Below are 26480 nucleotides of genomic sequence, written 5' to 3' on the forward strand. Positions count from 1 at the left end.
TAAATACAAAACAAACAAGACACACACAAGCAGAGAGAGAGAGAGAGAGAGAGAGAGAGAGAGAGAGAGAGAGAGAGAGAGAGAGAGAGAGAGAGAGAGAGAGAGAGAGAGAGAGAGAGAGAGAATCACCAGATGGTGCTACAAAGTGTTGGAAAAGTAGTGTGGGTTGCACCTCCATCACTCGGTCATGTCATTGACATCGTTATCAACGTTCCACAGACGCCGCAACCACATTGATGTGCAAAAGTAAAACAGGGGCTAATGACTTTGAGCGGGAGCTAATGACTCTTTCGCCCAGTGTTGCTGTCGAGTCACTAAACCTCCAGTTCGAATCGAGTCTCAAGTCCGAGTCAAGTCACGAGTCCTTATGACGGAAGTACGAGTCCCAGTGCTCAAGTCCTGTTCCAAGTGCCGAAGTCTGAGTTAATCGGTCCACATTAACTCAAAATAAAGTTATTCACTCAGTCAGATATAGTGTAGTTGCAAGAGGAATTTAATCAATAAATTGTTTACTATCCCTTTTCCATTCTTTCTGTGCCACCAAGTGTTTGCATATATGGTCGTGGCCAAAAGTTTTGAGAATGACACAAATATTAATTTCCACAAAGTTTGCTGCTTCAGTGTCTTTAGATATTTTTGTCAGATGTTACTATGGAATACTGAAGTGTAATTACAAGCATTTCATAAGTGTCAAAGGCTTTTATTGACAATTACATGAAGTTGATGCAGAGAGTCAATATTTGCAGTGTTGACCCTTCTTTTTCAAGACCTCTTTAATCCGCCCTGGCATGCTGTCAATTAACTTCTGGGCCACATCCTGACTGATGGCAGCCATTCTTGCATAATCCATGCTTGGAGTTTGTCAGAATTTGTGGGTTTTTGTTTGTCCACCCACCTCTTGAGGATTGAAGTTCTCAATGGGATTAAGGTCTGGGGAGTTTCCTGGACATGGACCCAAAATATCGATGCTTTGTTCCCCGAGCCAATTAGTTATCACTTTTGCCTTGTGGCAAGGTGCTCCATCATGCTGGAAAAGGCATTGTTCGTCACCAAACTGTTCCTGGATGGTTGGGAGAAGTTGCTCTCGGAGGATGTGTTGGTACCATTCTTTATTCATGGCTGTGTTTTTAGGCTAAATTGTGAGTGAGCCCACTCCCTTGGCTGAGAAGCAACCCCACACATGAATGGTCTCCGGATGCTTTACTGTTGGCATGACACAGGACTGATGGTAGCGCTCACCTTGTCTTCTCCGGACAAGCTTTTTTCCGGATGCCCCAAACAATCGGAAGGGGGATACATCAGAGAAAATGACTTTACACCAGTCCTCAGCAGTCCAATCCCTGTACCTTTTGCAGAATATGAAATTAACACTGCATCTCTGCATTTCTGCAAAAGTCTAACAATTAGACAGTCCCGATTGCCTAGATCTTTCCATATATTGTACATGGTAGGACCCTAGCGGAGGCTTCTCAGAAAAGGACCATCCTGCTCATTGAATTTCTGAAAAATAAAAATAGTTCAACATGAAAAAGTTATCCTTTTTAGATAAAACTATACTAAATGTATTCACGTCATCAAATAATTGATTGAAACACACTGTTTTTCAAAGGTCTACAGTAGTCTCAACAGCTCTCTGTAGGGTAGCACCATGGTGTAGCCGGAGGATGGGTACATTGACTTCAATACAAAACCTAGGAGGCTCGTGGTTCTCACCCCCTTCCACAGGCTTACACAGTAATTATGACAACTTCCAGAGGATGTCCTCCAAGCTATCAGAGCTCTTGCAGCATGAACTGACATATTGCCCACCTAATCAAAGGATTAGGGAATGAATCTAGTACTGAAAGCCTGAGATAAGGCTATCTAGCGGTGCATAACATGTGATGAGTAGTTGACACAAAGAGAAAGTTTTGAAAACAAACATTTATTTAAAAAGGAAGGAGAAGTGAGAGAGAGAGATTTTGTTGTATTTTTATTTCCACTTTCACTTTCACTTACTTAGCTAGCGAATGCAGCTAGCTAGTTTAGCCTATTCAAACACCAGGGTAAAACAGGGATGATATGTTAGCTAGCTGGCTATGGCTATCCAACACTTGAACTCTTCCAAGTCAAGGTAAGCTTTTGGTTTTATTAATTTATTGCCACCAGGGCCCGCCAGTGTAACGGCTAAACTGCTTATTGGATGTGGTGCATGATTGTAGCAGGTTTACTAATCCGTTGGTTCTAGTAGCTATGTTGACTAAGATGCTAGCTAATATGGTGACAACGATGTAGGCTGTGTGTAGCGGTTAGCGGTTATGATATGGTTTGCCTTGGAAAGTTTTTTTTGCCTGGTCACAGAATGCTGATGCACTTCCACAAGCGAAGGGAAAAGGTGAGAGGAGGAGAGCGCGAAGATGCAATAATTAATTATACAATGGTCAAAGGGATCACGCTGTTTGTATGTGGTTGCTATGAAAGGGAACTGTTTTTGCGTGTGGAGTGTATTGCGTGTGGGGTGTATATCAGGGGTGTATTCCTTCCTTCGATTCTGTTGAAAAAGATTTCTTAAAACGGAAGCAAACTGAACGAAACGGGGATAAACATACAATACATGACCAAAAGTCATCGAACATCTCATTCCAAAACCGTGGGCATTAATATGGAGTTGGTCCCCTGTTTTCTGCTATAACAGCCTCCACTTTTCTGGGAAGGCTTTTCACTAGATGTTGGAACATTGCTGCGGGTACTTGCTTCCATTCAGCCACAAAAGCATTCGTGAGGTCTGGCACTGATGTTGGGCGATTAGTTGTTTGACGGGGTTGAGGTCAGGGCTCTGTGCCGGCCAGTCAAGTTCTTCCACACCGACCATTTCTGTATGGACCTCACTTTGTGCACGGGGGCATTGTCATACTGAAACAGGAAAGGGCCTTCCAGAAACTGTTGCCACAAAGTTGGAAGCACAGAATCGTCTGGAATGTCATTGTATGCTGTAGCGTTAATATTTATATTCACTGGAACTAAAGGGGCCTAGACCGAACCCTGAAAAACAGCCCCAGACCATTATTCCTCCTCCACCAAACTTTACAGTTGGCACTATGCATTAGGGCAAGAAAGCATTTCGCTGGCATCCGTCAAACCCAGAATCGTCCGTTGGACTGCCAGATGGTGAAGCATGATTCATCACTCCAGAGAACGCGTTTCCACTACTCCAGAGTCCAATGGCGGCGAGCTTTACACCCCTCCAGCCGACACTTGGCATTGCACATGGTGATCTTAGGCTTGTGTGTGGCTGCTCGGCCATGGCAACCCATTTCATGAAGCTCCAGACGAACAGTTCTTGTGCTGATGTTGCTTCCAGAGGCAGTTAGGAACTCCGTAGTGAGTGTTGCAACAGAGAACAGAAGTTTTTTATGTGCTACACTCTTCAGCACTTGCCGGTCTTATTCTGTGAGCTTCTGTGGTCTACCACTTCGCGGCGGAGCCACGATTTCTACTTCAACAGAGATTTTCTACTTCAACAGCACTTACAGTTGACCGGGGAAGCTCTAGCAGGGCAGAAATGTAACCAAATTACTTGTTGGAAAGGTGGCATCCTATGACAGTGCCATATTGAAAGTCACTGAGCTCTTCAGTAAGGCCATTCTACGTTCAATGTTTGTCTATGGAGATTGCCTGGCTGTGTGCTCAATTTTTAAAACCTGTCAGCAACCGGTGTGGTGAAATAGCTGAATCCACAAATTTTAAGGGGTGTACACATACTTTTGTACCAGTCAAAGGTTTGGACACACCTTCTCACTCAAGGGTTTTCCTTTATTTTTACTATTTCTACATTGTAGAATAGTGAAAACATCAAAACTGTGAAATAACACATATGGAATCCTGTAGTAACCAAAAAAGTGTTATACAAATTTAAATATATTTTATATTTGCAATTCTTCAAAGTAGCCACCCTTTGCCTTGATGACAGCTTTGCACACTATCGGCATTCTCTCAACTAGCTTTATGAGGTAGCCACCTGGAATGCATTTCAATTAACAGGTGTGCCTTGTTAAAAATGTATTTGTCTAATTTCTTTCCTCCTTAATGCATTTGTGTCATGTGTGCTCTCTCCGGCCTCTAGGTCACCAGGCTGGTTGTTTATGGCACACACCTGTCACCAGCGTTACACGCATTTGCACATAATGCCACTCACCTGGACTCCATCACCTCCTTGATTACCTGCCCTTTATATGTCACTCCCTTTGGTTTCTTCCCCAGTCGTCATTGTTTCTGTTTCATGTCGGTGTGCTGTTTGTGTTTCTTGTTTTGTTCATTTATTAAATGTATTCACTCCCTGAACTAGCTTTCTGACTCTCAGCGTACATCATTACAATTTGAGCCAATCAGTTGTGTTGTGACAAGGTAGGGGTGGTATACAGAAGATAGCCCTATTTGGTAAAAGACTAAGTCCATATTATGGCAAAAACAGCTCAAATAAGGAAAGAGAAACCACAGTCCTTTTTTACTTTAAGACATGAAGGTCAGCCAATTTGGAAGATTTTCATAACTTTGAAAGTTTCTTCAAGTGCAGTCAGAAAAACTATATAGCGCTATGATGAAATTGTCTCTTACGAGGACCCCCACAGGAAAGGAAAATCCAGCGTTACCTCTGCTGAGGAGCATAAGTTCATCAGAGTTACCAGCCTCAGAAATTGCAGCCCTAATAAATGTGTCACAGAGTTCAAGTAACAGACACATCTCAACATCAACTGTTCAGATGAGACAGCGTGAATCAGACTTTCATGGTCAAATTTCTGCAAAGAAACCACTACTAAAGGATACCAATAATAAGAAGAGACTTGCTTGGGCCAAGAAACACGAGCAATGGATATTAGACCGGTGGAAATCTGTCCTTTGGTCTGATGAGTCCAAATGTGAGATTTTTGGTTCCAACTGCCATGTCTTTGTGAGACACAGATTAGATGAACGGATGATCTCCGCATTTGTGGTTCCCACCGTGAAGCATGGAGGAGGAGGTGTGATGGTGAGTGGGTGCTTTGCTAGTGACACTGTCTGTGATTTATTTAGAATTCAAGGCACAGTTAACCAGCATGGCTACCACAGCATTCTGTGGAGATACGCCATCCCATCTGGTTTACGCTTAGTGGGCCTATCTGTTCTTCTACAGAATGACCCAAAACACTTCCAGGCTGTGTAAGGGCTATTTGACCAAGAATAAGAGTGATGGAGTGCTGCATCAGATGACCTGGCCTCCACAATCACCCGACCTCAACCAAATTGAGATGGTTTGGGATAAGTTGGACCCCAGAGTGAAGGAAAAGCAGGCAACAAGTGCTCAGCATATGTGGGAACTCCTTCATGATTGTTGGAAAAGCATTCCAGGCAAAGCTGGTTGAGAGAATGCCAAGAGTGTGCAAAGCTGTCATCAAGGCAAAGGGTGGCTAATTTGAAGAATCATTGAACTGGGTTACATTGAGCTGGGTGAATGGAATGTGAAAGTCAGTCATTCAACATGCTGTACTAGAAATAAGTTCATGCTCATTCATTTGTTTTTGTTCTCCCTTATCTTAATAAACGGCACCGACCACCACTGTATGACACTGATGGGGTGATTTAGAATTTTGTGCAGTAGTGTTTACTGATTGACGGAAAAAGTGAACACAATTGTGCACATTTCTCTTTGAAACAATGTGCAAATATTTTGTGAAACAAACACGTAACAGTGAATTTTGTATTCGCTGACGACATGTGTGTTCAAAGGGTTTGCAAAAGGTGGTTTAAGGCAAGAAAATAGATCAGATGTATTGGAGCATTTGATCATTTACTGTTCTGCTATAGATACACTGTACGTTTCAACATCATTTCTTTGTGCTTTTTCCTCGATTGAGAGAAAAAACCAACACAACAACCTCCCTTCTTAGGAGAAAGTAACCTGCAGTCAGGCAGTATGGAGAGATTTTAGAGGAGGGGAGGGTGTTCAATAAAACCACATCCCTCATCCCGAAGATGGAGAAGCATTTCATCTTCAGCATTTTGTCTGGGCATGTGATGGATGAAGGGGCTTGGCGGTATACACCTGCAGTCCTCATCCAGGCAGCCTAAGAGATCATAACTAAAGACGTGGCAGACAAAGATTATCTACAACATCCGTTATAGCCGCATGCGTCAGCCACCATCATTCTGCCAAGACAACTCTGTCACATCTCCCTCCTACGCCAACATAACCTTGCTTTGATAAAAAGGGCCCCTGGCCGGCCATCTAAAACAACTGCACTATTTCTGACACTAATATGGCATTTTACAAGGGCGCCTCAGTGGCAACCAGCAGATATCAATTACATCCAGCTGAAGGAAGCAGTGTGACTGGAACATGATGGACTCCATTGAGTTACAACACCATGAAACACCAGGGAGAGTGTTCAGGGTGAATCAATGATACAGCGGACTGATCAGCAGCATAGAAAACCTGGAAACTTAACTAGAGAGTGAAATTTCATATCCTAATCTCGAGCAAACTATTTCTGTGGAGCGCCGTATTCTAACTGAAGCAAATATCAGGTCAACATGAAATTTGACAATGGAATGAGAGAAGGAACGTAACACAAACACACGTCGATAACCTCCAACGTTGACAATAGCTACTCATATCAGGAGACAAACAGATTCTCCCTGTGTTCGTTTCAGTTATGGTACAAAGTTGCCCTTTGTCTGCGTTGCTTTTGTTGTGCTGATACTGTCAGGCATTGTTTTGCTGGGAGCGTGTGGTATTTTGAGGGGGTATTAAAGCGTACGTTGGCGCGCACAGAGTTCAAGGCTTTAAGCGCCCGGTGGTGGTATCCTCTGCTGCCGCTTGTCTTTGTTTAAGGGGGAGTAACTCTGATCTATCTGCCTGCCGGTAACCACAACATATTCACAGGTAAAACAGTCCAGACACATGGACCTAAAAGGTACTTGAGGTGTGTGTGTGTGCACGTTATGTACAGAATACAAACCCAGAGGCAGAGCTTAGTTTTATAATACACCTTGAAGGGGATTTAATGCTCCTGTGAGGGATCAGATGCAAAGTCATACAGGAAATGAAAACATGGCAACACACACACTTCCTCGAGCATTTGAACGATTGAGATCTGATCGAGTTTAGGAGTGGCTAATGTTACATACACCTTTCCATTTAGGGGACATTTCTCTATTATTTGTAGCGATTGTTCTTCTTTCATATTTTGTTACAGTAAGAGCGGCAGAGAAGTTGATATGTTCACCTCCACATACTGTTACAAGCCCAGGTAATATTTAGTTATTCTGTCTGTGGTCCTTCTCGACACCCACCTCTGTCTGCTGCTCCTGTACATAATGGTCCGATCCCTGGGAGGAAGTCGGCATTTACTAATACAAAACCTCGAGGAAATCCCCACGAATCCTCAAGGCGCACGTTTCTGCGCGCCCAAAACACAAAAGCTATGCAAATCTGCCCAGACTGTGTTTATCTACCCTCGGTTTCCGTTTGCACCACGGGAACCAGCATTGTGTCCTGCGTTGCGATTATCGCATGTAATTTACATAGAATACGCACAGGAATACGCACAGGAAACAGTGTGCTGATCTCTAACAAAGCAGGGAGAGAGTCTCTATCTGCTCAAAAGACAGCGATCTGACAGCAGAGCAAAATTACAGGTTTAACCGTAGGGTATTAAACCGACAAATCTACAAGATTTTTTCCTTTTTAAAAAAATGTATTGTGTGCATTGAACAGTATCTCCTCAAAGTGTTCCTTGTTTATCTCCTCTGTTCGATTTTTTTAACCCAACTCCCTAACACCCTTCCAGGAAAACTGCCTCCTCATTCCAGGTTAATATTCACTCTCTATGTTTCCTTTGTCACCGAATCCATGTAGCACATGCTAAGGTGCAGCTGGATCAAAAAAGGTCTGTCATTTTTTCCCACAAAGACTCTACTTACTAATGTGTGTGTGTGTGTGTGTGTGTGTGTGTGTGTGTGTGTGTGTGTGTGTGTGTGTGTGTGTGTGATAGGCACAGCGCACTCTGCCAATACAACACGTTTTGAGAATGAGGACATTACACTGTTGTGCTCCTTTGCTGACACAAAGTCTAGTTAGTACCCAGTCTGAAATCTGAGACCTGGGGGAGAGATGAGCGATCAAATTCTGGATGGTGCCATTTCTCTACAGCTGCTCGAGGAACGTATCTTATGTGAGACTGTTAAACTACAGAAAAGGTCAAACAAAGCTCACTTCCCACTAGGCACATTTCATTGAAATTACATGGAAACAATGTTGCTTCAACCAGTGTGTGCCCGGTGGGTTAATACTAGGATTCATATTTCTGTCCCTGATCTAATGCATTAACTCTTGTAAGAGTTGGCTGTGTGACATTATTAAGAAAAACTCATATTATAGTATTGTCTCAGGCCAAAATACTCATCTTAATTGTGTTATTTATTGAGTTGCTCAGTGTCGACAGTCAGCAGTCTGTGTCAAATGGAACAGACACCCATCGGACTCGTTTCCAGGAAGACAGGCACAAGCACATTCATTCCCATCATGAAGACAACACTGATTCTTTCAGCGCAGAAAACTCCAAAGGCCAGTCACAAGCCTAGCATGGGGCTCACAGCACAATAAACACCCTTACAGCTTAGCGTCACCCTCATCATCATCATTATATGATGATTCTCAGTCATTAGTCTGCGGTATGACACTAGGTTTTTTTTATAGACATTCTTTTTTTAAATCAATGATGAAGGAAAGCTAATGTTCTTTTGTGTGTGCCCTACACGTAATATATCATTTTATGTCATTTGTTCAAATATAATGTTGCACCTTATATAACCTTGTAAACACAGAATGTTGTGCAAGGTGAGTATTTCGTTACAGTATTTCATCTGAGCAACTATACGAGTGTTATTTATTTTCTTAACCATAAAATAGTAACCAGGGAATTATCGAAGTTAGCCCCAGTCTTTTCACTGTGTCTACAGTTGAAGTCGGAAGTTTACATACACCTTAGGAAAATACATTTCAACTCAGTTTCACAATTCCTGACATTTAATCCTTGTAAAAAAAGTTACTGTTTTAGGTCAATTATGATCACCGATTTATTTGAAGAATGTGAAATGTAAGAATAATAGTAGAGAGAATAATTTATTTAAGCTTTTATTTCTTTCATCACATTCCCAGTGGGTGAGACGTTTACATACATTCAATTAGTATTTGGTAGCATTGCCTTTAAATTGTTTAACTTGGATCAAACGTTTCAGGTAGCCTTCCACAAGCTTCCCACAATAAGTTGGGTGAATTTTGGCCCATTCCTCCTGAGAGAGCTGGTGTAACTGAGTCAAGTTTGTAGGCCTCCTTGCTCGCACACACTTTTTCAGTTTTGCCAACAAATTTTCAATGGGATTGAGGTCAGGGCTTTGTGATGGCCACTCCAATACCTTGACTTTGTTGTCCTCAAGCCATTTTGCCACAACTTTGGAAGTACAGTGGGGAGAACTGTATTTGATACCCTGCCGATTTTGCAGGTTTTCCTACTTACAAAGCATGTAGAGGTCTGTAATTCTTATCATAGGTACACTTCAACTGTGAGAGACGGAATCTAAAACAAAAATCCAGAAAATCACATTGTATGATTTTAAAGTAATTAATTAGCATTTTATTGCATGACATACAGTGGGGCAAAAAAGTATTTAGTCAGCCACTTGTTATCATAGTTGAAGTGTATCTATGATGAAAATTACAGGCCTCTCTCACATTTTTAAGTGGGAGAACTTGCACAATTGGTGGCTGACTAAATACATTTTTTGTCCCACTGTAAGTATTAGATACATCAGAAAAGCAGAATTTAATATTTGGTACAGAAACCTTTGTTTGCAATTACTGAGATCATACGTTTCCTGTAATTCTTGACCAGGTTTGCACACACTGCAGCAGGGATTTTGGCCCACTCCTCCATACAGACCTCCTCCAGATCCTTCAGGTTTCGGGGCTGTCGCTGTGCAATACGGACTTTCAGCTCCCTCCAAAGATTTTCTATTGGGTTCAGGTCTGGAGACTGGCTAGGCCACTCCAGGACCTTGAGATGCTTCTTACGGAGCCACTCCTTAATTTCCCTGGATGTGTGTTTCGGGTTGTTGTCATGCTGGAAGCCCCAGCCACAACCCATATTCAATGCTCTTACTGAGGGAAGGAGGTTGTAGGCCAAGATCTCGCGATACATGGCCCCATCCATCCTCCCCTCAATACGGTGCAGTCGTCCTGTCCCCTTTTCAGAAAAGCATCCCCAATGAATGATGTTTCCACCTCCATGCTTCATGGTTGGGATGGTGTTCTTGGGGTTGTACTCATCCTTCTTCTTCCTCCAAACACGGCGAGTGGAGTTTAGACTAAAAAGCTCTATTTTTGTCTCATCAGACCACATGCCCTTCTCCCATTACTCCTCTGGATCATCCAGATGGTCATTGGCAAACTTCAGACAGGCCTGGACATGCGCTGACTTGAGCAGGGGGACCTTGCGTGCGCTGCGGGATTTTAATCCATGACGGCGTAATGTGTGTTACTAATGGTTTTCTTTGAGACTGTGGTCCCAGCTCTCTTCAGGTCATTGACCAGGTCCTGCCGTGTAGTTCTGGGCTGATCCCTCACCTTCCTCATGATCATTGATGCCCCACGAGGTGAGATCTTGCATGGCGCCCCAGACCGAGGGTGATTGACCGTCATCTTGAACTTCTTCCATTTTCTAATAATTGCGCCAACAGTTGTTGCCTTCTCACCAAGCTGCTTGCCTATTGTCCTGTAGCCCATCCCAGCCTTGTGCAGGTCTACAATTTTATCCCTGATGTCCTTACACAGCTCTCTGGTCTTGGCCATTGTGGAGAGGTTGGAGTCTGTTTGATTGAGTGTGTGGATAGGTGTCTTTTATTCAGGTAACGAGTTCAAACAGGTGCAGTTAATACAGGTAATGAGTGGAGAACAGGGGGGCTTCTTAAAGAAAAACTAACAGGTCTGTGAGAGCTGGAATTTTTACTGGTTGGTAGGTGATCAAATACTTATGTCATGCAATAAAATGCTAATTAATTACTTAAAAATCATACAATGTGATTTTCTGGATTTTTGTTTTAGATTCCGTCTCACAGTTGAAGTGTACATATGATAAAAAATTACAGACCTCTACATGCTTTGTAAGTAGGAAACACTGCCGATTTTGCAGGTTATCAAATACTCGTTCTCCCCACTGTATGCTTGAGGTCATTGTCCATTTGGAAGACCCATTTGCGACCAAGCTTTAACTTCATGACTGACGTCTTGAGACGTTGCTTCAATATATCCACATAATTTTCCATCCTCATGATGCCATCTATTTTGTGAAGTGCACCAGTCCCTCCTGCAGCAAAGCACCCCCACAACATGATGCTGCCACCCCTGTGCTTCACAGTTGGGATGGTGTTCTTCGGCTTGCAAGCCTCCCCCTTTTTCCTCCAAACATAACAATGGTCATTATGGCCAAACAGTTCTATTTTTGTTTCATCAGACCAGAGGACATGTCTTCAAAAAGTACGACCTTTGTCCCCATGTGCAGTTGCAAACCGTAGTCTGGCTTTTTATGGCGGTTTTGAAGCAGTGGCTTCTTCCTTGCTGAGCGGCCTTTCAGGTTATGTTGATATAGGACTCGTTTTACTGTGGATATAGATACTTTTGTACCTGGTTCCTCCAGCATCTTCACAAGGTCCTTGTTGTTCTGGGATTGATGTGCACTTTTCGCACCAAAGTACATTAATCTCTAGGAGACAGAACGCGTCTCCATCCTGGGCGGTAGGACGGCTGTGTGGTCCCATGGTGTTTATACTTGCATACTATTGTTTGTACAGATGAATGTGGTACCTTCATGCGTTTGGAAATTGTCCGCAAGGATGAACCAGACTTGTGGAAGTCTACAATTTGTTTTCTGAGGTCTTGGCTGATTTATTTTTTATTTTCCCATGATGTCAAGCAAAGAGGCAGTGAGTTTGAAGGTAGGCCTTGAAATACATCCACAGGTACACCTCCAATTGACTCAAAAGATGTCAGTTAGCCTATCAGAAGCTTCTAAAGCCATGACATAATTTTCTGGAATTTTCCAAGCTGTTTAAAGGCACAGTCAACTTTGTGTATGTAAACTTCTGACCCACTGGAATTGTGATACAGTGAATTATAAGTGAAATAATCTGTCTGTAAACAATTGTTGGAAAAATTACTTGTGTCATGCACAAAGTAGATGTCCTAACCGACTTGCCAAAACTATAGTTTGTTAACAAGGCATTTGTGGAGTGGTTGAAAAACAAGTTTTAATGACACCAACCTAAGGGTACGTAAACTTCCGACTTCAACTGTATGTACTTCCATGCAAAATGAACACACAATCACAAATGCATGACTGTTAACAAGAACTGCTTTGAGATTTATTTTACAATTGAGAAAAAACAAAAATGAAACAAACTAATCGGTGCTAGAAATATTTTTTTTTACAATATCATTGATAAAACATTGAAATGTATAGTCATTGTGCATCGCTTAATTCTTTTTCACACCATATCATGCATCAAACTGGATGCAAGTATAATTCAAATCATTTCTGTAAACCAAGCCAAAGAAGCTAAATTCTTATTTCTTAAAAAATGACATTTTTGTGGATCTACAGTATATATCTATATACACAATTTTTTAAAACATTTTTTATTTATTTTTATTATATAAAATGATGATATAAAAGTTAAAGAATGCACACACCTTTAAGAACAAAGAATGTTGAGCTATTGCAAATGGCAAGATATGTCTTATGGAGTATGACATTTCACTGCGAGTCATTTACATGTAAAGGACTGCTCTTTTTATGGTTGAATTCAAAGCGGCAAAATTTTAAAAAGAGGAGTTGGTGACAAACCATACAATTGGAAAATTACTGTAAGTGATACTTCACATAAACGTTTTTTTTTTTAGCAAACTTGCATACTGTACGGCCATTCATTTTCACTGACTGATATGTAACCGAAAGCAGCATTTCAATTACTCTGAATGTTTACATTATCTGTTTAGTTTTGTCATACACTGACAGATTTCTGAGCAGGCCATTCATTATCAAAGATGTTGCAGAGTGACAAGAACCGAGAGAAGAAAATAATTTATCTTTCAAATTAAAACATATTTTGACAAATGCAGAATATCTTAAAACGTTCTCTTTACAAATAAAATCTCAAATGTCTATAAGGTGCTACTTCAGCCTTTGAAGGGGTTCTTCCATTCTTTTGGTGTGTACAATGATTTTTCACCTTCTTCATATCAAGTATTATACAGTTTTCTTTTCCCCTTAATTCGTTTTCACCACTTTAGTCACCATTGAAACAGTAGTCGTTTTTTTTGTCATGAAAAGATACAAAAAAACGTGTTTAACCTTGGTTCACTAAAATACATGCACAGATCAGACAAATAGCATATAAATACATTACAAAATAAGTGTTAAAAAAGCTTGGCAAAAAAAATCTAATAAGACATGGTCCAGTCAGGCAGTATCACAACAAAAAAATAAGACTGATTCTGGCAGCTCAGTTTGGCCCAGTGCAGTAACTGTGAACAATGTTATCTTAGTGCAATGAAATTCTGGTCAGTTACACAGCCGTCTTTCTGTCTGTTTATCTGTCTCTTCCCTCAGCTCCAGACCCCTCTACTACTTCTCCAGTTTCTCAAGAGCAGTGACGAACACCAGGTGATCTTCTGGTGACTTGCCATGAGTCTTACTGAGGTGCAGTTTGACCGCGTGCTTGCTGACGAATGTCCGATTGCAAAGCCTGCACTGGTAAACTGAGCCAGTGTCGTCGTCTGGTGAGGTCAGGGATGCCAGGGTGCTGCCAAAAGTCATTTTGTCTGTGATCACTTTGGAGGCAGCCTGCTGCTCCCGTAGGTGCTCATTGGACAGCTTGGACAAGTCCTTCAAGCTGAAGCCCAGGTGAGACTCCAGGTGGCCGATGTAGGCGGACGCAGTCCTGAACTGCGAGGCACAGTCACCGCAGAGGAACACAGGCTGGCAGGAGTCCATGTTCTTCAGGAACTTGGTCCCGCCAGTCCGCCGGAGCTGGTACTTGACGTTGGCCAGCCAGTGAGAGATGGTGGTCATGGAGAGGCCTGTGAACTTACAGATGTGAACCCGCTCTTGGGGGCCGAGGTCCGTCATGGCGTAGCGGCCCTCCGGGGTCTCCTGCAGGCTAGAGCAGAACTGAGCCTGGAGGATGAGGAGGTGCTGGGGGTTCCAGTTGGACTGCCGCCCTTTCCTCTTCTGGACCGGGGAGAGGTCATCCAGAGCATCCTCGAACGCACTGCCGTCTGCGTCCGACTTCTCGGAGATGGATGACGGGGCGGAGGACTTGGGTGTCAGCCTGCCTGTAAGGTTCTTCACCATGTCTGAGATGTCCATCAAAGCATTCTCTCTCAGAGGAGAAGAAATGTCAGACAGAGACAGGCTTGACATTATGGGTTTGTTACCATTTATGCTGCTGTTGCTGTTGCTGACAGTGCTGCTGTTGTTGTTGTTGTTGCTGTTGTTGTTGTTGCTGTTTTTGGACTTCCTCAGGTCCATAGGCTGGTCGTTGCTCTCGTATTGATAGTAGCAGTTGATGGGCTCGGGTTGCTTGGCTTGAGTCTGGTTAAAGGCCGGTTTCTCCATCACGCTGTTGCTGATCTTGTAGAGCATGGCTAGGGGGTCGCCCGCGGGGCTGACGGGCTTGGAGGCCTTGCCCAGGTGGTTGTTCATGATTGACTGAAGTGCGCTGAGGGGGTTGATGAAAGGCCTCTCTGGTGAGTGATCGGTGATGATGCCCAAGCTGTTGGTGCCGTTGGTGATGGGTGACTGGCGAGTCTCTGGGCCGTTCTTTGAATGGCTGTGGTGGTTGTCTACCAGGCTCTCTTTGGGCTCCTTTTTGCAGACCAGCTCTGACTCTACATTTCCAGGGCTGCTGTTCCTCACAAGGGGCTTCCCGACGGTGAAGTCATTGGGTGCTGAGTGGTGGTCCCTCTGCTCTTTCAGTACAGGAGACGGCGACTTGAGGGAGGATGGATGGATGTGGTGGTCCAAGCTGACCAACTTCTCCTCTTTCTTCACAGCAGCAGCAACAGCTTTCCTTGTGACCTTCTCCACCAGCTCTTCCATGGCAGTAACATTGCTCCTGCGAGAGGGCGGAGATGCAGGGCTCCTGGGGGAGTGGATAACTGAGCTGGAGTCCTGGGTCACCAGCCCGCGGAGCCCGCTGTTGAACACCGGCTGAATCTGCACACTCTGGACCGAGGAGTGCAGTGCTGCGTGCTTCATGTGGCCCTGGAGCTGGTAAGCAGCGTGGATGCTGGGGTAGCCACCACCCCACTGAGGCGTGCCCGTCTGGGCCTTGCTGATGGCACTGGACACAGTGTTCTCCAGGGACTTGAGGATGTCCAAACCTCCTTTAGGAGCCTCCTCCAGGTCCTCCTCTGTCAGATACTTATACGACCCAGCGTTCACCTCAATCTTCTCACCTGGCTCTTCCATCTCCTCTTTGATCTTTTTCTCCCCTGGTTCGCTCGCCTCCATCCTCTCGTCTTCCGGTTCTCTCTTTTCGTCAGAGCCGCAGGAGAGTGCAGGGGAGACAGGCTGAGATTTGACACTGGGGACTGGAAGCCTGTTGGTGGTGGGTGGCAGAGGGATGGATTGGATCTTCTCCTCCACCACTGGGTCAAACACTAGCTGCTTGCCCTTTTTTGAGGCAGAGTTGGTGACCTTGAGGAAGTGACCCGTGACCATCATGTGGGCAGTCAGCTGCTGCAGTGTATCGTGGGAGCTCCCGCACTCCATGCACTTCAGGATCTGTGCCTTGCGAGCCTCGAACTGCCAAGTGTAGCTGGCACCGTTCTGATAGCCGTAGCGGTTGTTGGGTGTGACATAGGGGTTTGTCGTGGACTTGGGGTCTTTCCCAATGTCCCCTTGGGGCATGTGGCCACCGCTACCATGTACAGAGTCTGGGGAGCATGGGGATACCAGGGCGTCCTGGAGGGCTCTTTTTTTGGCAGAGGGCATCAGTTTAGTGGCCAGGGCTGGCACCGGTTCTTTGAGAGGCACTTTCTGATAATGCTTGGTCTTGATCATGTGAACGCTCAGGTCCTGCAGAGACTCGAAGGAGTGGCCGCAGTACATGCACTTGAGCACCTTCTGAGCGTCCTCTTTGCCCTCCATCTCCATCAGGGAGCGCTTGCGGGGCTTGGACCAGCGCTTGCCCCGCTCTTCCTCCTTGTCCTTGTTGTCGTCACGGTAGTGGCCCGACTCATTCATGTGGACCGTGAGCCCCACCAGCGTGTCGTAGGCGCCGCTGCAGTCTTTGCAGCGGAACTTGCTGGCGCCGGTGAAGACTGAGCCGTAGAGCTTGTTGTTCTGGCGGTAGAGCTGCACCGTGCTGAACAGGCTGGGCTCAGGCAGCAGTTGGTAAGGGGTATGCTGGAGGGTCTTAGCCAAGGCTGCCTGGTGCCAGTCATAGGCCACAGCCCCACCGTTACTAGCACCGCCACCGCCACTGCTGGTGCCACTGTTGCTACTGATGGAGTTAGCCGCGGTGCCGTTAGAGCTGCCACTGCTTCTGTGGTGGTAGGCGGTGGCGGTACTTCTTCTCCCATTGTGGTGGTGGCTGCTAGCATTGCTGTTCTCACTGTGGTTGTTGTTGTGTGTGGTGGTAGCGGTGGGGCTGGTGGCGGTGGGGATGGCGCCAGCAGTAGCCGGTGTGGCTTTCATGATGTCCATGGCAATGCTGGACCAGGAAGCATCTGAGATCAGGTTTGCATAGACAGCTTTCATCTGAGCCAGGCTGTCCCTCAGGGAGAGGCCATTGTTCAGTCCAGAGGGGAGGGGGGCTTCCTCCCTCTCATGGCCATCCCTGGAGGAGGTGCTCTTGAAGTCCGTGAGCCGGTCGCTGGCATCACTGAGCGGGGAGCCGTAACCAGCGTCTGGGTTGGTGCCGTTGCTGAGTGGAGAGGCCCGGTAGCTGGGCGGCTGGCCTCCATCCTCTCCCTCGTTGCAAAGGTACGCAGTGTCCTCCCCGTTCAGTGACAGCCCGTCATCCTGCAGGTGTTCCTCGTCGACTGCTCCTGCCTTAAACTCGTCCTCTGGCGAGTAAGCTGGAAGAGAGAGCAATAGAGAAAAGGGAAAAAGGAGGTCAACAAAGTGAAATAAAATATTTACAATGCACTAACACGACCACTGACACAACCTAGCGATGAATAATCTGTTGCAGGAAATATGGGCTTTTATCTGTGTGTGTGTGTGTGTGTGTGTGTGTGTGCGTGCGCATGCGTATGTCTGAGTGTCAGTGGTGAAGAAATCTAGTTTTATAGAGAAAGAAGACACTAAAGTGTTGACAATTTCTTTCTTTACTCCCTATTTCATTGCCCATGCCTCCTGTTCCCTAGGATATCGCTAAGTGTGTAGCCTTGTCAGCCAGCTACTTGACTCCCCTCCTTTCCTTCTCCCTCATGCCTTATCTCTACACCCAATCATACACGCACACACACACACACACACACACACACACACACACACACACACACACACACACACACACACCACACACAACAGCCCCAAAACATCACTGCTCTAGAGGAGATCTGCATGGAGGAATGGGCCAAAATACCAGCAACAGTGTGTGAAAACCTTGTGAAGACAGAAAACGTTTGACCTCTCATTGCCAACAAAGGGTATATAACAAAGTATTGAGAAACTTTTGTTATTGACCAAATACTTATTTTCCACCATTAATTTGCAAATAAATTCCTTAAAAATCCTATGTGATTTTCTGGATTTTTTTTCTTCTCATTTTGTCTGTCATAGTTGAAGTGTACCTATGATGAAAATTACAGGCCTCTCTCATCTTTTTAAGTGGGAGAACTTGCACAATTGGTGGCTGACTAAATACTTTTTTGTCCCACTGTACACACCACACACACACACACACACACACACACACACACACACACACACACACACACACACACACACACACACACACACACACACACACACACACACACACACACACACACACACACACACACAGTGAACTTCACATGGTGAGCTTACGCAACCAATCAGGAGGGAGGGAAACAAAACACTCATTCTGGGATGTTGCTGCATCTCCTTCAGGCCACTCTCACTGAGTTAACAAATACAATGATATTAAATACCAGACAGCACTGTCAAGTCATCTCTACAATGTCAAATAGGGGAGTGACACTCCTTGACTGTCTCTGTTATGTTTGAGAGGTAGACCTGGGTATGGGTCATACTATACATGGCGTTCTGTATTATTTTCCCTGACACATTACAGCATGTAAACAACTTATCATCAAAAAACACAGGGGATGAAACTACAACATAACAGGTACGAGAGAGAGAATAAGGGAAAATATTGTAAGGGAGTCTGCGAGCAAGTAGAACGTCAGGGAGAGGGGGGACAGAGTAAAAACAGGTGGAGAGAGAGAGCAAGAGACGGAGCAAGGGAGGGAGACAGGAAAGACGGCCCCCTCAGTTCTCTTTTTATCTCCTTCCTCCGTGGTGAGATGTGTGTCCCAGATGCCAGCATCAGTCTCTCCTGATGAAACAGATGTGCTGTCAGCTTCAAACAGCACGCTAACCTGTCATATCATAATCTAAGTGGACATAATACCTGATATATGTACACTGGCACCATTTACTGCTGCCTGAGAGGAGATGGGAGGGAAAAAAGGCGAGCAGCTGCATATGGAAGTGTGTGTGTGTGTGTGTGTGCACGTTTATGTGTGTGTGTGTGTGTGTGTGTGCCTGCATTGGTGTGTGCCATTCGCATGTTCTCATACGTGTAGGTTTTAACACGGTACCTTTCGAACATAAAGGCCCTAACGTTGTCTATAGGTTTGTATTTTCTGTCTATGACTGATAGGCCCTTCTCTCCAAATGAGCCACATAGTGTATTCTCCTCATTCTCTTGATTCCTGACAGGATTTGGAGGGAAACGAGCGCAGCACAGGAGAACCTGGCTGTGTTTCAATCCCACTGACAGACAGAAGCTGAGACAGTTCCCTAAAACTCTGAAAATCCGTAACACAGCAGATTAGCATTAGCTGTATACTGTACAAGCTCTAACTGTAAGACATGCCCCCGTTATTACGCCAGCCTTCCCCTCACCAACGGCCAACCTGCGCTTGAAAAGAAAGAGGACTATGAAATCATACAGTAAAATGGCTATTCAGTCGTCACTAGCCTCTGATCAGTTCCAGTGAACCCATGTGAATAACTATGTCCACATCATCGGTGCCAAAAACGGCATTTTGGCAGCCCCACAAATCTACGGAATGAAAGGGTGAATGGAACGGGAGAAAACCGTCTGTGAGTGAATGACAAAATACAGACAGGGAGGGGAGGGGGCAGGGAATGGGGAACGACAGGACGTGAAGGAAACCCTTTGACGATAGCTGTCAATCAATGCTTATCCCCTCGTGTTGTCATGGAAACAACAAAGAGAGCCTGCAGACAAAAGAACGACCTAAAACATCTGTAAAATCACAGGTTGGAAAGTGGAAGGCTTCAGAAACCATGAATATGGGATCTTACGATGAAACACATCAAAACAATTACACCTAGGTAGAGAATTGTGAAACATAAAATCTATATATTTTGACGCTGTGATTAAATTGCAAGCAGATGACAATGCCCCCCCCCCAAACTAAATAAATAAACAGAAATAGGACAGCTTTATCAGTTCAGCCATTCATGAAACCTGATCGAACACAACGACTCAAAATCCGACTGGTGACCGAATCCCGCCTCCTCAATGTGTCCTAGACCTAGACGCACTTATGAGGGGAGACGGGAGCGAGGGGAGGGGTTTGGCGTGCCGTCCCCGGTGGTTTAGCTTGCCGAGCGGGTGATGGCTGTGAGCGGGGCCATCTGCGCGGGCGTAAAGGCGCCTGTCACTTCTGCTCCGGGACACCTCGACGTCAAGAGGACAGGTGGTGGCGCGGCCAGGATGTGTCCGAGGCCTGTGCTGTCACAAACGGCCCGGATCAAGCCACGCCATGTCACCGCAACGCACACACTAAACGTCACGCCATTTCTCGGGAACCGCACACACGTACACATAATAAACATCATCAACCCCACGGAAGATCTACATTGTTCTGAAGAAAGTGGTTAGTGGACAGTCCATCTATATTATGTGCATCAAACTACACTATCAGTAACAGGCCGACTGCACGTCTGTGGACATGTAACAGGGAAGCCTTGACTGTTACCAAACAAAGTAAACCCTAGCTTCGTCTCACGTCAGGGGGTTTCCAGATGTGTGTAGTCTTGTAGGAGAGGAGACCGACAGACAGAGAGACAGAGACAGAGAGACACGGGTTTAGACGGTGTTATGATTAATGAGGATGACTGTGTTCCTTTTCACTCTGTACTGTCTCAACACAATGTTAGGGCTGGAGGTGACACACACACACACACACACACTAGTCTGTTTCATTTGACTTGGGGAATGATAACAAATTAATTGTAATCACATGCACATCAGCGTTTTAGCAGAGAGTAGCTCGGCGTCATATCACTTCTTCTCAAACTTTGGCATCTCGGTCTGGCCCTTCCATTTTGTGTTTTTGTTGTCTTTCCGAATTCTGCTAGTTGTTAAATCAATAAATCTCTCTGTCAGGCTGGCGGTGCCTCGCCATTTGGCCGCAGTCAAACCCAAACAAAACAGATAAGAAAAGCAGAAAGGCGATGAAACGAGAGAGGGAGAGAGAGGGAGGGAGAGAACGGGGGATGAGACCAGTCAGTTACTCCCCCATTTCCCGTCCCCAATACCCCTCCTATTTCCTTACACACATCTCTCTATTTATCTGATGTGATTTTGGGAAGAGGGGTGCAATCACCGCAGTCATTTGCGCCACTAATGTCCAATCCCGGCCCCCTTCACTCATGTGATTTAGGCTGGTGTTGGAGTGGGCTAGTGGGGGTATGGGGAGCTGGGAGGGAGGTGGGGGCCAGGGGCCATTTATCCCACGCTCTAATGGGAAACTGGCAGTCTTATTCCTTCCCCTACATTCTGTTTGTCACCCTGCTCCTCCATTACAGTCCTCTCAGCCCTGATGGCTTTGGACAGGAGCTGATCAAAAAGCCATCGCTTGACCTACGCGCCGTGGCAGCCCGACAAGAACGACTCGCGCCAGCCAGAGAGAGAGAGGGATGAGATAGAGAGGAGGAGGGGGAGGTGGGTAGGATGAGTGTATGTGAAGGGGACGAGGAGGACGGGTGGGGGGGGAGGTGATAGCTCCTCGGACCAGGACAAGAGGCGAGGGGGTTGTAAATAAAGTGACATTATTACTTATTCTGTCCCATCATGTAGAAAACCCAATTATGGTAATGTCTGCTGCCGGGCCCGCCGTGTCTGAGAGAGGGAGAGCAGACAGAGAGCATGCTGGGTTGTGGATTCCTCTGGAGCGGCTAACGTGAGAGAGCAGTGGGCTGCCTGCGTGTCGGTCTGCCCACCGAGGCCCTCCTCTCCCTCCCCTGACGGTACACACTTCGGAAAAAGGGTTCCAAATGGGTTCTGTGGCTGTCCCCATTTTTGGTTCAAGGTAGAACTATTTTGGGCTCCATGTAGAATTTTCTGGGGAAAGGGTTCTATATGGAACCCAATATTTGTATTTCACCTTTATTTAACCAGGTAGGCTAGTTGAGAACAAGTTCTCATTTACAACTGCGACTTCGCCAGGAAAAAGAAAAGCAGTGTGACAAAAACAACAACACAGATGGAATAAACAAACATACAGTCAATAACACAATATATATATATATATATATATATATATATATATATATATATATATATACAGTGTGTGCAAATGAGGTAAGATAAGGGAGGTAAGACAATAAATAGGCCATAGTGGCGAAATAACAGCATTGAAGCTCATCTGGTGTCCAAAGAAGGGCCAGAAGTATACAGAATGGTGTCGTCTGCATAGAGGTGGATCAGAGAATCACCAGCAGCAAGAGCGACATCGTTGATGTATACAGAGAAAAGATTCGGCCCAAGAATTTATCCCTGTGGCATCCCCAGAGAGACTGACAGAGGTCCGGACAACAGGCCCTCCGGTTTGACACACTGAACTCTATCTGAGAAGTAGTTGGTGAACCAGGCGAGGCAGTCATTTGAGAAACCAAGGCTGTTGAATCTGCCGATAAGAATGTGGTGATTGAAAGCCTTGGCCAGGTTGATGAATACAGCTGCACAGTACTGTCTTTTATCAATCGTGGTTATGATATTGTTTAGTGGCTGAGGTGCACCCATGACCAGCTCGGAAACCAGATTGCATAGCGGAGAAGGTACGGTGGGATTCGAAATGGTCGGTGATCTGTTTGTTAACTAGGCTTTCAAAGACCTTAGAAAGGCAGGGTAGGATAGATATAGGTCTGTAGCAGTTTGGGTCTAGAGTGACTCCCCCTTTGAAGAGGGGGGATGACCGCGGCAGCTTTCCAATCTTTGGGGATCTCAGACGATACAAAAGTGAGGTTGAACAGGCTAGTAATAGGGGTTGCAAATATTTCGGCAGATCATTTTAGAAAGAGAGGGTCCAGATTGACTAGCCCTGCTGATTTGTAGGAGTCCAGATTTTGCAGATCTTTCAGAGCATCAGCTATCTGGATTTGGGTGAAGGAGAAATGGGGGAGGCTTGGGCAAGTTGCTGTGGGGGGTGCAGGGCTGTTGACCAGGGTAGGGGTGGCCAGGTGGAAAGCATGGACAGCCGTAGAAAAATGCTTTTTGAAATGCTCAATTATTGTGGATTTATCGGTGGTGACAGCGTTTCCTATCCTCAGTGCAGTGGGCAGCTGGGAGGAGGTGCTCTTATTCTCCATGGACTTTACAGTGTCCCAGAACTGTTTGGAGTTTGTGCTGCAGAATGAACATTCTGTTTGAAAAAGCTAGCCTTAGCTTTCCTAACTGCCTGTGTATATTGGTTCCTATCTTCCCTAAAAAGTTGCAAATCGCGGGGGCTATTCGATGCTAATGCCGTTCGCCACAGGATGTTTTTGTGCTGGTCAAGGGCAGTCAGATCTGGAGTGAACCACGGGCTATATCTGTTCCTGGTTCTACATTTTTTGAATGGGGCATGCTTATTTAAGATTGTGAGGAAATCGCTTTTAAATAACGACCAGTCATCTTCTACTGACGGAATGAGGTCAATATCCTCCCAGGATACCCGGGCCAGGTCGATTAGAAAGGCCTACTCGCTGAAGTTTTTTGGGAGCGTTTGACAGTGATAGGGTTCTAGGGTTCTACATGGAACCAAAAGGGTTCTTCCTGGAACCCTTCTTCAAAGGGTTCTCCTATGGGGACAGCCGAGTAACCATTTTAGGTACTAGGATAGCACCTTTTTTTTCTAAGATTGTAGGCACAACAGCGGGGCAGCATTTGGGCCTGGAACCATCTACTCTGGGCATGGCACCTTCCACTCCCCACCCTCCATGATACAGTTGGTTGCATACAGGACCGTATAGAGTAGGCTACATGTAGATGTGTAAGAAAGAACTAGAGGTCGACCGATTAATCGGAATGGCCAATTAATTAGGGATGATTTCAAGTTTTCATTACAATAGATTTTGGACACCGATTAGGCCGATTGTTTTTTTTAGTTTTTTTTTTACACCTTTACTAAATCTTTATTTAACTAGGCAAGTCAGTTAAGAACACATTCTTATTTTCAATGACGGCCTAGGAACGGCGGGTTAACTGCCTCGTTCAGGGGCAGAACGACAGATTTTCACCTTGTCAGCTCGGGGGATCCAATCTTGCAACCTTAAAGTTAACTAGTCCAACGCTATAACCACCTGCCTCTCGTTGCACTCCACAAGGAGACTGCCTGTTACGCGAATGCAGTAAGCCAAGGTAAGTTGCTAGCTAGCATTAAACTTATCTTATAAAAAACAATCAATCATAATCACTAGTTAACTACACATTGTTGATGATATTACTAGTTTATCTAGCGTGTCCTGCGTTGCATATAATCTGACTGAGCATACAAGCATACAAGTATCTGACTGAGCAGTGGTAGGCAGAAGCAGGCTTGTAAGCATTCATTCAAACAGCACTTTCGTGCGTTTTGCCAGCAGCTCTTAGTTGTGCGTCAAGCATTGCGCTGTTTATGACTTCAAGTCTATCATCTCCCGAGATGAGGCTGGTGTAACCGATGTGAAATGGCTAGCTAGTTAGCGGGGTGTGCGCTAATAGCGTTTCAAACGTCACTTGCTCTGAGACTTGGAGTAGTTGTTCCCCTTGCTCTGCATGGGTAACGCAGCTTCGAGGGTGGCTGTTGTCATTGTGTTCCTGGTTCGAGCCCAGGGAAGAACGAGGAGAGGGACGGAAGCTATACTGTTACACTGGCAATACTAAAGTGCCTATAAGAACATCCAATAGTCAAAGGTTAATGAAATACAAATGGTAGAGGGAAATAGTCCTACAATTCTTATAATAACTACAACCTAAAACTTCTTCCCTGGGAATATTGAAGACTCATGTTAAAAGGAACCACCAGCTTTCATATGTTCTCATGTTCTGAGCAAGGAACTTAAACGTTAGCTTTCTTACATGGCAAATATTGCACTTTCACTTTCTTCTACCAACACTTTGTTTTTGCATTATTTAAACCAAATTGAACATGTTTCATTATTTATTTGAGGCTAAATTGATTTTCTTGATGTATTATATTAAGTTAAAATAAGTGTTCATTTAGTATTGTTGTAATTGTCATCATTGCAAATTGTAAAAAAAAATAGAAAAAAAGGCAGATTAATCGGTATCGGCTTTTTTTGGTCCTCCAATAATCGGTATCGGCGTTGAAAAATCATAATCGGTCGACCTCTAGAAAGAACGAATGGATATCTACTCTAAGTGTCTGGAGTTTAGCACCACTGGAGGGACCATCTTACCTAACAAGGTAAAAAGTATTTGTAAAATACAGGGAAATCAAAAGATAAGATAATTATCCATTTCTGCAATATGTTATTTGTTTCCCTTGCATCGTCTTCCTAAGTCCTAACATCGAGTCGGGAGATGTGCGTGATATAGGTTCTCCAGAAATAATTCCCCTCCACTGCCACCCACACCTCTTTCCACCTCCACGTCCTCATTTCCATCCTCCCCTGCTTTTCTCTCTCTCTCTCTCTCTCTCTCTCTCTCTTGTCCTCCACACTGGTCCAACCACCGGACGTCAGCCCCTCCCGAGTAGAAGAATAGAGCATATGGCCAAGCACCTACAGAGCCTTAAATAACTGCTGCGCCATTCCACCTCACCGTACCGATTCATCTCCACTCATTTGAGAAAACTGCCAGCCGGAGCAGAGTGGAGCGGTGGCCGCACACACTATTCCTGTAGACAGAGACGGAGCGCGCGCGTGTGTGTGTGGACATGTTTAACAATACTTGTGGGGACCAGAAGAACAGTAAAGAAACCAACATTTGACCAACTGGGGACATTTTGCCAGTCCCCACAAGGAAAAAGGCTATTTCTAAGGGATTTAGGGTTGGGTTAGAATTAAGTGTTGGGGTTAGGGAAAGGTGATACCTAGTCAGTTGTACAAATGAAAGCATTCAACCGAAATGTGTCTTCTGCATTTAATCCAACCCCTCTGAATCAGAGAGGTGCGGAGAGCAGTTGTTCGAATTAGGCTGAGGGGTTAAAGGTTAGGTTTAAGGTTAAGGTTAGGGGTTAATGAAAATAGGATTTTGAATGGGTATCAATTGTGTGTGTCCCACAAGGTTGAGGGTTGAAAGCTGATGTATACACAACTCGCGAGGCATAGTTACAGTTGCTGTAATGTGGCCTCATAACCTTGAATATTTGTGTCAGCTTAAGTGTTAGCCAAGGGGTGAAGAGTGAGACGATGAAGTCATGTCAACAGAATTCCTTCCAGATTGCTCTATTCCCTTATTCCCTTCTGTGTTCATACAGTAGTACCACAGCTTAGTGACGGCACAACACACCATCATTATTTGTGAGATTCAAATGTGAGATTATGATGGGAAACACACACACACACACACACATACACTGAACACTGCAGTGTTGTGTGGTAACAGCTCTTACATGACACATCTAGAGGGCATAGAGAGGAAAACTACTGCCTGGTAGACAGGTAGCACTGCTCTGTGTGTAGGTTTAGACATATTGAATGAGAGGGAGGGGAGGTGTGAGATGTACATGTACAGCATGTGTGTGTAGATACAAGAGGTATGGTGTGTGTGTGTGTGTGTGTGTGTGTGTGTGTGTGTGTGTGTGTGTGTGTGTGTGTGTGTGTGTGTGTGTGTGTGTGTGTGTGTGTGTGTGTGTGTGTGTGTGTGTGTGTGTGTGTGTGTGTGTGTGTGTGCATTAATAGACCTGGCTCTAAAAATAAAACAGAAGCACCGCACTCACCATACCTCTT

At 45.0% G+C, this 26480-nt stretch overlaps 1 protein-coding gene across 2 annotated transcripts in view; it reads right to left on the reverse strand.

Annotated features, from left to right (window-relative positions):
- Positions 1–12404: 12404 nt before the first annotated feature.
- LOC118367303 (teashirt homolog 1-like) overlaps positions 12405–26480 on the reverse strand; it is a 42306-nt gene continuing 28230 nt past the window's right edge. For both annotated transcript variants that reach the window (XM_035750627.2, XM_035750626.2), the window contains exon 3: positions 12405–17155. In XM_035750627.2, the coding sequence (XP_035606520.1) occupies positions 13695–17155 (3461 nt within the window). In that variant the 3' untranslated portion in view covers positions 12405–13694. The remainder of the gene's footprint in view (positions 17156–26480) is intronic.

Source organism: Oncorhynchus keta, chromosome 34 (genome assembly GCF_023373465.1).
Source record: "Oncorhynchus keta strain PuntledgeMale-10-30-2019 chromosome 34, Oket_V2, whole genome shotgun sequence".
In the NCBI taxonomy this organism is placed as follows: Eukaryota; Metazoa; Chordata; class Actinopteri; order Salmoniformes; family Salmonidae; genus Oncorhynchus; species Oncorhynchus keta.